This window comes from Pongo pygmaeus, chromosome 20 (assembly GCF_028885625.2).
Source record: "Pongo pygmaeus isolate AG05252 chromosome 20, NHGRI_mPonPyg2-v2.0_pri, whole genome shotgun sequence".
NCBI classification, from domain to species: domain Eukaryota; kingdom Metazoa; phylum Chordata; class Mammalia; order Primates; family Hominidae; genus Pongo; species Pongo pygmaeus.
Window position 1 is genome coordinate 745177 of NC_072393.2, and position 11285 is coordinate 756461.

An 11285-nucleotide genomic window follows, 5' to 3' on the forward strand; every position below is an offset into this window, starting at 1 on the left:
ATTTTACCACAATAAAACATTTTTTAAAAGTATCCTCCACGTGTCCACTTGTTCACATGGCAGCTGAGAGTAGGAACGCCTACTGTTGCCTGTGTACATATGGGGAAACTGAGGCAGGGCATGAGGGTGAGTTCCAGGAGGGCAGACACAGTCTCTGCCCCTAGGAACTCTTGCTCTTCAGAGGGAGCTGAACCCAGGGAGGGACGGGACCCCAGTGGTCCCTGAGGACACCAGGACCCAGCACCTCTCGCAGACCCAGGGAGGGAACCCCTTGTCCTGCTCCCGGGGACACCTGGCCAGGGGGCTGGAGGGGGTGGCCTGCGGGTTCCTGGAACTGAGCCATCCCTCCCTCCCTCCCTCCCCAGTCGTCTCAAAATCCAATCCATTTTATCGGCTGGCACTTGGCATTTTATTCATTTCATGGAGGATTTTTTTTTCGTACCTCTCCAACGTTGGCTCCAAAAGGAGATGAGGTTTGGGGGGTGTGTGTGTGTAGAAAATCGCCGGACTGTAGATCCATTCATTAGGGCTGAATGTTGCCAGCACAGCGGCTGCTCTGCCCTTCGGGATCTGGGGAGACACCGTCAGGAGGACAGGATGAGGAATGCCTGGGCAGGGAGGAGGTCCTCTGCTAGATGGATAGACGGATGCGGCCGCCCCCGTCTATCAGGCGCCTGTGGAATGCCAGGGCCCCAGAAGGCCCCCCCCGAGGCCCAGAGGACATAGGCAGGCTTGGGGACTGGTAGACAGCGGGGAGCTATGGAAGGCTGTAGAGCACTGGAGGAGGGGAATGTGAGCAAGCATCCTTGTCTGGGCGGTTGCTCAAGCCACAAGCAATTATAGAGTGCCAACTGTGTGCCAGCAACCAAGCCAGACCCACCCCGACCCTCCCGGAGCTGACTTGAAGAGATGGTCACTAAATAAGAAGGAAATTAACAAAAAGATGGTAGGCTGTTATGGAAATGTGTGGGGGTTGGGGGTGGGTAGCAGCAGGACTTAAATGGGGAAGGGAGTGGTGCTTCCTGCATTTTCTCAGTGGCAAGCAGGGAACGTTTTTCAGGGCAGGGCATTTGGGACTGGGTTTTGAAGGGTGAAGAGGAGTTCTGTGGCCCAAGTTGCCTGCCCACTGCTGGAGGGCAGATCTACTCTATAGGTTTCCATCAGACATGCCTGTCTCAGTTTCCCCAGGGTGCACTGGATGTTAGAACACACCCCTGGGCTGGCCTGGTTAGAAACTGACCGCTCCCTGGATGTGCGAGACAAGCATGACCCTTCCTGGGCCTCAACTTCCCTGCCTGAGCAATGGTCGACATTGGTGGAAGGGGTCAGAGATCCTGGAGAGGAACGGGGTGGGCGTCCGGGCCAATTTTTCTTATTTTATTCTATTTTATTTTTTTGAGACGGAGCCTCGCTCTGTCGCCCAGGCTGGAGTGCAGTGGCAGGATCTCGGCCCACTGCAACCTCCGCCTCCTGGGTTCAAGCGATTCTCCTGCCTCAGCCTCCCGAGGAGCTGGGATTACAGGCTCCGGCCACCACGCCCGGCTAATTTTTGTATTTTTAGTAGAGACGGGTTTTCACCATGTTGGCCAGGCTGGTCTCGAACTCCTGACTTCGTGATCCGCCCGCCTCGGCCTTCCAAAGTGCTGGGATGACAGGTGTGAGCCACCGCGCCCGGCAAGCCGGGGCCAATTTTAAAGCGCAGAGTCCTTTCCTGGCACCTCCATTCCATCTGTGGCCTGAATCAGAGCAGGGATGGGCAGTGGTTAGGCGTCCCCAGCCCCCGCCAGGTGTCACCGCCGCCGCCCTCAAGCAACCACTGGGAGGCTCTGTTTCCCCCATCCCGCCCGGGGCAAGGCACGTCCCACTCCCCCCGCGCGGTTTCTGGGAACCCCGAGGCGGACCGGGCGGAGTGCGGAGGGCGCGTCGGAACCTGGCCGGGGCCCTCCACCCGCGCCGTGGTCCCGGTGGTTGCGCCCCGCGCCGAGCGGAGGCCGACAACTTTGCGATGGAGTTTGTGCGGGCGCTGTGGCTGGGCCTGGCGCTGGCGCTGGGGCCGGGGTCCGCGGGGGGCCACCCGCAGCCGTGCGGCGTCCTGGCTCGCCTCGGGGGCTCAGTGCGCCTGGGCGTCCTCCTGCCCCGCGCGCCTCTCGCCGGCGCCCGCGCCCGCGCCGCCCTGGCCCGGGCCGCCTTGGCGCCGCGGCTGCCGCACAACCTGAGCTTGGAACTGGTGGTCGCCGCGCCCCCCGCCCGCGACCCCGCCTCGCTGGCCCGCGGCCTGTGCCAGGTTCTGGCGCCTCCGGGCGTGGCGGCCCTGCTCGCCTTTCCCGAGGCTCGGCCCGAGCTGCTGCAGCTGCACTTCCTGGCGGCCGCCACCGAGACCCCCGTGCTCAGCCTGCTGCGGCGGGAGGCGCGCGCTCCTCTCGGAGCCCCGGTACGCGGGACGCCCGGAGTCAGGACGAGGGGGACCCGGGGCGGGGGCGGGAGCCCCGGGGACGGCTGGAGTCAGGATGCGGGTGCCGGGACTACGCAGGGAGGGGGATCCCAGGACGCTGGACGGGCCCCAGGGATCAGGGATGGGGAAGACCCGGGTGTCCCCGGAGCAAGGAAACCAGAACCCAGAGGAAGAGACCCAGGGGCAGGGACCTAGACGCGGGGTTGAGAGCCCCAGGGACGCCCCTGGAACGCCCCTGCAGACCCCTTCCCAGCGCCCTGGTGGTGGGGACCCCGCCACTGTGGCCTCTGCCCCTTCCTTGCCCAGGCCCCTTCCCTCCTTGCCCACAGACCCTTCCCTCCTTGCCCACAGACCCTTCCCTCCTTGCCCACAGACCCTTCCCTGGTCCCTGGGACCTCCTGGTCCCCACCCGGCTCTGGGTGGCTAGGCTGGAGGACAGGAAGTCTCCCTCCTCACTCTAGGGGTGCAGTTTCGGGGTCTGCAGGTCTGGATCTCCCTCCTTCCAGCATTCTCCGCGTCCCCTCCCAGAGGCCACCAAGATCCCAGAGCAGCCTCCATCGTTCCAACCCCGACTCCATTCCCACCCCCCACCCCTGGCAGCCTTCAAGTTCCTCTCTTGTAATCCCACCCCAGGCCCAGATCCCGGGAGGAAACGGAAGAAGAAAAGAAGGGCGGTTGACTGGGTTGTGGGGACCCTGTTGTCCCCCCCAGCAGGGCTCACTGCTCCCCAGATAATAAGCCCCCTCCCGTGGCCAGCAAGGAGGTCCCAGTTCCGGACATGGGCCTGGCTGAGCTCTATGCCCCAGCTGCCCCTCCTTCCCAACCCACGGAGAGGCCCCTCCAGCCCCTCCCTCTCTTCAGGGAGGGAGACCCTGACGCTAGAGGGGGAGTCTCTTAGCCCAGCTCTCCAGGTGTCAAGGGGACCCCTGTCCCCCCACCACCCTAGGGCTGGTGGGAGGGGCGGGGCCCAAACCCAGGCCTGGGGCGCCCTCTGCTGCCGCCTCCAGGAGCTGCACCGCTGCAAGCGTCTTAGGGACGGGCTTGGCCCCCTGGGGACTGAGCCGCATCCCAAGCCTATCTTCCAGCACTGGGCACCCTGCTTCCCAGGACTCTGGGAAGCGCCCTGCCAACCCGAGGGGCCTGGCAAAGCTCTCCCACCTTTAATACACTAAGTTAAATCCAGGGCCGGGCGCGGTGGCTCAACTCCTGGAATCCCAGCACTTTGGGAGCCCGAGGTGGGAGGACAGCTTGAGCTCAGGAGTTTGAGACCAGCCTGGGCAATATGGCGAGACCCCATCTCTACAAAAAATACAAAAATTAGCTGGGCGTGGTGGTGGGCGTTTGTAGTCCCAGCTACTCAGGATATATATATATTGGCTGGGCGCCCTGGCTCACGCCTGTAATCCCAGCACTTTGGGAGGCTGAGGCGGGAGGATCATGAAGTCAGGAGATCGAGACCATCCTGGCTAACACGGTGAAACCCAGTCTTTACTAAAAATACAAAGAAAAAAAAAAAAAGAGCCGGGCGTGGTGGCGAGCGCCTGTAGTCCCAGCTACTCGGGAGGCTGAGGCAGGAAAATGGCGTGAACCCGGGAGGCGGGGCTTGCAGTGAGCCGAGATCACGCCATTGCACGCTCCAGCCTGGGCGACAGAGCCAGACTCCGTCTCAAAAAAAAAAAAAAAAAAAAAATCCAGGAGAACTTTCTGGATGGCACTGGGCACAAGGGGGCCCCTCAGCCCTCCATGTGGCATGGGGCAGTAATGTGTGAAGGGGGCGGTAGGGGAAGCTACCTGGTTTGGCACTAAGCACAAGGCCATCGGTGGGCTCACCTTATGGGCCATGGCTCTTGGCCCTAGAGCGGTTCTCAGGCAGGTGGGTGCCAGGTGAGGTCAGGACTGTAAAGGAATCAAGGAGGGACCTGAGGCTGGAGGGGTTCCAAGCTGGAGCCTGGGCTCTGCCTCAAGAATGGAGAAGTCTGAATAGAGGAGGAGCAATGTGCTTGGGTTTTGAAGGATGTGTAGGAGTTGGTGGGCATAGAGGGAGAAAAGTATTCCATCTGGGGAATGGCACATGCAAAAAAAACAAACAAAAAAAAACACCAAGTGTGCCCATGACAAGGGTAGCTGGAGCCAAGAGAGGCTGGGAGGCTGAGCTTTGTGGGGATGGTGATGGGGAGCGATGGGAGGGTTTAGAGCAGGGCTGGGGCTGGGGGGAGATGGAGGGGAGGTGCAGCCATCCAGCTGGCATCTACTTACGGATCACCCGCTGCTGGGGTGGGAAGGGTTTTGTGGGGGTAGAGGTCGTCAACCCTAACTGTGGCCACCCCTCTCCCAGAATGCATTCCACCTGCAGCTGCACTGGGCCAGCCCCCTGGAGACGCTGCTGGATGTCCTGGTGGCGGTGCTGCAGGCACACGCCTGGGAAGACGTTGGCCTGGCCCTGTGCCACACCCGGGACCCCGGCGGCCTGGTGGCCCTCTGGACAAGCCGGGCTGGCCGGCCCCCACAGCTGGTCCTGGACCTAAGCCGGCGGGACACGGGAGATGCGGGACTGCGGGCACGCCTGGCCCCAATGGGGGTGCCAGTGGGGGGTGAAGCACCGGTACCCGCGGCGGTCCTCCTCGGCTGTGACGTTGCCCGCGCCCGTCAGGTGCTGGAGGCTGTACCTCCCGGCCCCCACTGGCTGTTGGGGACGCCACTGCCGCCCAAGGCCCTGCCCACCGCGGGGCTGCCACCGGGGCTGCTGGCGCTAGGCGAGGTGGCACGTCCCCCGCTGGAGGCCGCCATCCATGACACTGTGCAACTGGTGGCCTGGGCACTGGGCAGTGCGGCCCAGGTGCAGCCGGAGCGTGCCCTCGTCCCCGCCGCCGTCAACTGTGGGGACCTGCAGCCAGCCGGGCCCGAGTCCCCGGGGCGCTTCTTGGCACGGTGAGTGGGGACCCTGCTTCCCTTAGGAGGGTGTCCAGGCCACTGAGTCTGCACTGCCCACGGATCACAAAACGCAATGTGAGGCCAGACGCGGTGGCTCACGCCTGTAATCCCAGCACTTCGGAAGGCCGAGGCGAGCAGATCACTTGAGCTCAGGAGTTTGAGACCAGCCTGGCCAACATGGTGAAACCCCATCTCTACCAAAAAATAGAAAACATTAGCTGGGCATGGTGACACGCACCTGTAGTTTCAGCTACTCAGGAGGCTGAGGTGAGAGAATCACTTGAGCCTGTGAGGTCCAGGCTGCCATGAGCTGAGATCGCACCACTGCACTCCAGCCTGGGCGACAGGGACCCTGTCTCAGACACACAAAGTCAGGGTGCTTTGTTAGATGTCTTAGGTCCCCGGAAGCAGTGCCCACCTGGGGAACTATCTCAGGGAGAGCAGAGAACGAACTGAACTAGGAGGGAGGGAACGGGTCTCTGGCCGAGCCCTGGGGGAGTTCCTGAGAATGAACAACTCCTGGAAACAGGTGACCCCAGCTGGGTGCTTGTGTGTCGGTCACTGGCTTTAGGCGTATGTGGGGTGGGGGCACAGCCACAGCATCCGGGCACGGATGCCCCGGGATCAAGGGGTTAGGCTTGGGGACACCAGGAGCGTCCATGTTTGTCCTCATGATACGGACAAGAGTGACCAGTGGGAATCGGGTGCGTGCTGGGCAGGGGTGAGAGGATGGAGGGGTGTGAACTTCGACACCTGACACCCCCACGCCCTGCTCCTAGGTTCCTGGCCAACACGTCTTTCCAGGGCCGCACGGGCCCCGTGTGGGTGACAGGCAGCTCCCAGGTACACATGTCTCGGCATTTTAAGGTGTGGAGCCTGCGCCAGGACCCACGGGGCGCCCCGGCCTGGGCCACAGTTGGCAGCTGGCAAGACGGCCAGCTGGACTTGGAACCGGGAGGTGCCTCTGCACAGCCCCCACCCCCGCCGGGTGCCCAGGCCCGGCCCAAGCTGCGTGTGGTGACGCTGGTGGAACACCCATTTGTGTTTGCCCGTGATCCGGACGAAGATGGGCAGTGCCCAGCAGGGCAGCTGTGCCTGGACCCCGGCACCAACGACTCGGCCACCCTGGACGCACTGTTCACCGCGCTGGCCAATGGCTCAGTGCCCCGCGCCCTGCGCAAGTGCTGCTACGGCTACTGCATTGACCTGCTGGAGCGGCTGGCGGAGGACACACCCTTCGATTTCGAGCTGTACATCGTGGGTGACGGCAAGTACGGCGCCCTGCGGGACGGCCGCTGGACCGGCCTGGTTGGGGACCTGCTGGCCGGCCGGGCCCACATGGCAGTCACCAGCTTCAGCATCAACTCCGCCCGCTCACAGGTGGTGGACTTCACCAGCCCCTTCTTCTCCACCAGCCTGGGCATCATGGTGCGGGCACGGGACACGGCCTCACCCATCGGTGCCTTTATGTGGCCCCTGCACTGGTCCATGTGGCTGGGCGTCTTTGCGGCCCTGCACCTCACCGCGCTCTTCCTCACCCTGTACGAATGGCGCAGCCCCTACGGCCTCACGCCGCGTGGCCGCAACCGCAGCACCGTCTTCTCCTACTCCTCAGCCCTCAACCTCTGCTACGCCATCCTCTTCGGACGCACCGTGTCCAGCAAGACGCCCAAGTGCCCCACGGGCCGCCTGCTCATGAACCTCTGGGCCATCTTCTGCCTGCTGGTGCTGTCCAGCTACACAGCCAACCTGGCTGCCGTCATGGTCGGGGACAAGACCTTTGAGGAGCTGTCGGGGATCCACGACCCCAAGGTGGGCGGCCTCGGGGGAATGGCGGCGGCCTCACGGGGCTGCGGGTGGCCTTGGGAGGCTAGCGGCTGCCCCGGGCTGGGCTGCATGGGGCAGGGGTGGTCAGCTGGACGTGGAGGACATCCACTAGGCCAACTCTGGTCCCAAGAGACATTTATTCAATTAATTTATTTATTTGAAGAAAAATAGCCGGGCACGGTGGCTCACGCCTGTAATCTCAGCACTTTGGGAGACCAAGGCAGGCAGATCGCCTGAAGTCAGGAGTCTCGAACTGGAGCCTGGCCAACATGGTGAAACCCCATCTTTACTAAAAAATACAAAGAATTACCTGAGCACGGTGGTGGGCACCTGTAATCCCAGCTACTCGGGAGGCTGAGGCAGGAGAATCACTTGAACCCACAAGGCGGAGGTTGCAGTGAGTCAAGATGGCACCATTGCACTCTAGCAACAGAGCAAGACTCCATCTCAAAAAACAAAAAACAAAACAAAAAACACAGATGGGGGGCTGGCTATGTTGTTCAGGCTGGTCTCAAACGCCGGGGCTCAAGCAGTTCTCCCACCTCGGCTTCCCAAAGTGCTGGGATTATAGGCGTGAGCCACCACATCCAGCCTATTTTTCTTTTCTTTTCTTTTTTTGAGACAGATCTTGCTCCATCACCCAGGCTGGAGTGCAGTGGCACGATCTTGGCTCACTGCAACCTCTGCCTCCTGGGCTCAAGCGAGTCTCCTGCCTCAGCCTCCCAAGTAGCTGGGATTACAGGTGTGCACCACCAAGCCTGGCTTTTGTATTTTCAGTAGAGACTGGGGTTTCACCATGTTGGCCAGGCTGGTCTCAAACCCCTGACCTCGTGATCCGCCCACCTCGGCCTCCCAAGTGCTGGGATTACAGGTGTGAGCCACCACATCTGGCCCGTATTATTATTTTTTGAGACAGAGTCTCACTCTTGCCCAGAGCTGGAGTGCAGTGGTGCGATCTCAGCTCACTGCAACCTCCACCTCCCAGGTTCAAGCAATTCTCCTGCCTCAGCCTCCCACAGTGTGGGGATTAGACATGAGCCACCGTGCCCGGCCTCCTCCGTAATTTCTTGGCAAAATCGGGTTTTCTGCCCCACAGTGTCTCTGAACTTTTGGATCTGCCCAGTGGTGTCCCCTGGGGGTGCCTGGCCTGCTCCCCATCCCCTGGTGTCCTCTGTGAAACGGTAGTAAAGCGTAGATGCCATGCTGTCAGGTGAGCTGACTGCTCCCGGCGGCTCTTCCAATGTAAGCGCTGCCCAGCCGAGCAGTCAGAGCGTTTTCATCATACGGAAAGTTCTATCAGATGCTGCTGACCCACAGGCACGATGGGATTCAAGTTTGGGTTTTTGGCGGTGCTGGAGTCCCGTGGGGAGGCCTTGGCTGGTGTGACCTCAGCAGACAGACCCACCTACTCATTAGGGGTCTGCACCAGGTTGCCCTGGCAGCTGTGGGGAGAACAGACCACGGGTGGTGCAGGGAGGACCCCGCAGAGGGGCCTGGGCTGGTCGAGGATGATGATGGGGAAGGAGGCTGGGTTCGATGCTGGGCCCCAACCTGGGTGGGAGCTGTGGAGGGGTGAGCAGTGGGCAGGTCCCTGTGTGCTGCAGGTGGAGCCCCCCAGGATTTTCGGGAGAAACAGGGTGTCAGAGGCAGTGACGACAGAGCTGCCTCCGTCTGGGGTGGGAAGAGCCAGAGTGGGGGCCGATCAGGAGTGCGGTCATGGACATGTTAGAGTGGGGCTCCCGTGGGACCCCGAGGGGAGAGGCAGAGGAGGTGGTGGGATAGGCGTCGAGCCCAGGGCGAGGTCCGGGTGGAGATGGACTTGCCGGCGTTTAGAACGGAGGGTCTCCACCCGGGGTGATCCTGCGCCCCGCCCCAGGGGACCCTGGACAGTGTGTGTCTGGAGACAGCCGTGGTTGTCACGCCTGGGGTGTGCTCTGGGCATGGAGTGGGTGGAGGCCAGGAATGCAGCCTCGGTGCCCTGCAGTGCCCAGGACGGCGCCACCCCGGAGAACGGCGCGCCCCTCAATGGTCAGGGGTCTTGAGGGGCAGGCAGAGGCGCTGACGGGGTCCCCCGCGCAGCTGCACCACCCGGCGCAGGGCTTCCGCTTCGGCACCGTGTGGGAGAGCAGCACCGAGGCGTACATCAAGAAGAGCTTCCCCGAAATGCACGCACACATGCGGCGCCACAGCGCGCCCACCACGCCCCACGGCGTCGCCATGCTCACGTGAGCCCTGGCGCGGGGTGGAGCGGGGGCGGGGTGCGGGGTGGGCGGGGCGACGGCTGACCCCACCCCCGGCCCCAGCAGGAGCGACCCCCCCAAGCTCAACGCCTTCATCATGGACAAGTCGCTCCTGGACTACGAGGTCTCCATCGACGCCGACTGCAAACTGCTGACCGTGGGCAAGCCCTTCGCCATTGAGGGTGAGAGGCACCTGGGCGGGGCGGGGCGCCGGGGTCTCTGGGGACCTCCTGGGGGCAGTGGGGAGCCACGGAGGGTTCGAGGTGGGAAGGGGCGAAATCCCAGGTGTGCGGGCAGAGTTCCCCTGGGGCTGTCCCACCTGGCCCCACCGCCTGGCCCCGCGCCCCCAGGCTATGGGATTGGACTGCCCCAGAACTCGCCGCTCACCTCCAACCTGTCCGAGTTCATCAGCCGCTACAAGTCCTCCGGCTTCATTGACCTGCTCCACGACAAGTGGTACAAGATGGTGCCTTGCGGCAAGCGGGTCTTTGCGGTTACAGAGGTGGGGCAGGGCCTGGGACAGAGGGTGGGGGTGGGGGTGGGGGGCCCTGCGCCTTGTCTGAGGTGACCAACCCTGTGCACATTCCCCAGACGTGCGTTTGTCCGCTTCTGCGCACTTCTATTCGCCCTACAAAACCCCAGCTCCAGTGCCCCCTTCTCCATGAAACCTCACTCCCCCAGCCATGGAGTCCCTGCCTCCCAACCTGGCTCCACTGCCCCAGGCCCCTCTCTCTGGCCCAACCTGTTCTCTCCCAGTTCCAAGGCTCCCCAGGGGCCTGCCATTACGTGACCGTGCGAGGCTCCTGCTGTGTTACCCCCAGACCCTGCAGATGAGCATCTACCACTTCTCGGGCCTCTTCGTGTTGCTGTGCCTGGGCCTGGGCAGCGCTCTGCTCAGCTCGCTGGGCGAGCACGCCTTCTTCCGCCTGGCGCTGCCGCGCATCCGCAAGGGGAGCAGGCTGCAGTACTGGCTGCACACCAGCCAGGTGGGGACCGGGCGGGCGGCGGGCGGCCCCACCACCCCCGCCTCCTCGCCAACCGGGTCTGTCTGGGGTCTTAGAAAATCCACCGCGCCCTCAACACGGAGCCGCCAGAGGGGTCGAAGGAGGAGACGGCAGAGGCGGAGCCCAGGTAAGTGGTGGTCGGGGCGGACCACGATCCAGGACGACCCAGACCCACTACCCCACCAGCTCGCCCCGAAGCCGGCCGCGGGGTGCAGGAGGTTCCCGGAGGTCCCCCGCCCACCCCCGGACGGCTGTGTGCACACCGTGGCTCCCTGGTTATGCCTGTCTGCCACCCTCTGCCCTCAGCGGCCTCTGCAGAGGCCCAAGGCGCGAGACGGCTGCCCCTGCGGACACTGACCAGGGCGGTTCCGTCCCCAGAGGCCCCGAGGTGGAGCAGCAGCAGCAGCAGCAGGACCAGCCAACTGCTTCGGAGGGCTGGAAACGAGCGCGCCGGGCAGTGGACAAGGAGCGCCGCGTGCGCTTCCTGCTGGAGCCCGCCGTGGTTGTGGCACCCGAAGCGGATGCAGAGGCGGAGGCGGAGGCTGAGGCTGCGCCGCGAGAGGGCCCCGTCTGGCTGTGCTCCAACGGCCGCCCGCCCGCCGCAAGGCCCACGGGGGCCCCCCAGCCTGGGGAGCTGCAGGAGCTGGAGCGGTGCATCGAAATCGCGCGCGAGCGGCTCCGCCAGGCCCTGGTGCGGCGCGGCGAGCTCCTGGCACAGCTCGGGGACAGCGCACGTCACCGGCCTCTGTGCTTGCTTCAGGCCAGAGCGGCCCCCGCGGAGGCCCCACCACACTCTGGCCGACCGGGGAGCCAGGAATGAGGCGGCAGCCG

General features: G+C 63.6%; 1 protein-coding gene across 2 annotated transcripts; it reads left to right on the forward strand.

Moving 5' to 3' along the window:
- Positions 1-1967: 1967 nt before the first annotated feature.
- On the forward strand, positions 1968-11274 carry GRIN3B (glutamate ionotropic receptor NMDA type subunit 3B). Of its 2 annotated transcripts, none has more exons than XM_063657371.1 (9): positions 1968-2431; positions 4788-5380; positions 6163-7195; positions 9290-9435; positions 9517-9632; positions 9801-9952; positions 10272-10436; positions 10511-10581; positions 10761-11274. In XM_063657371.1, exons 1-9 carry the CDS (start codon positions 2006-2008, stop codon positions 11272-11274), a joined length of 3216 nt encoding a protein of 1071 aa, XP_063513441.1. In that variant the 5' UTR covers positions 1968-2005. The 2 variants fall into 2 exon arrangements, with proteins under 2 accessions (XP_063513441.1, XP_054329571.2); XM_054473596.2 differs by having other exon boundaries at positions 10833-11274.
- Positions 11275-11285: the final 11 nt, after the last annotated feature.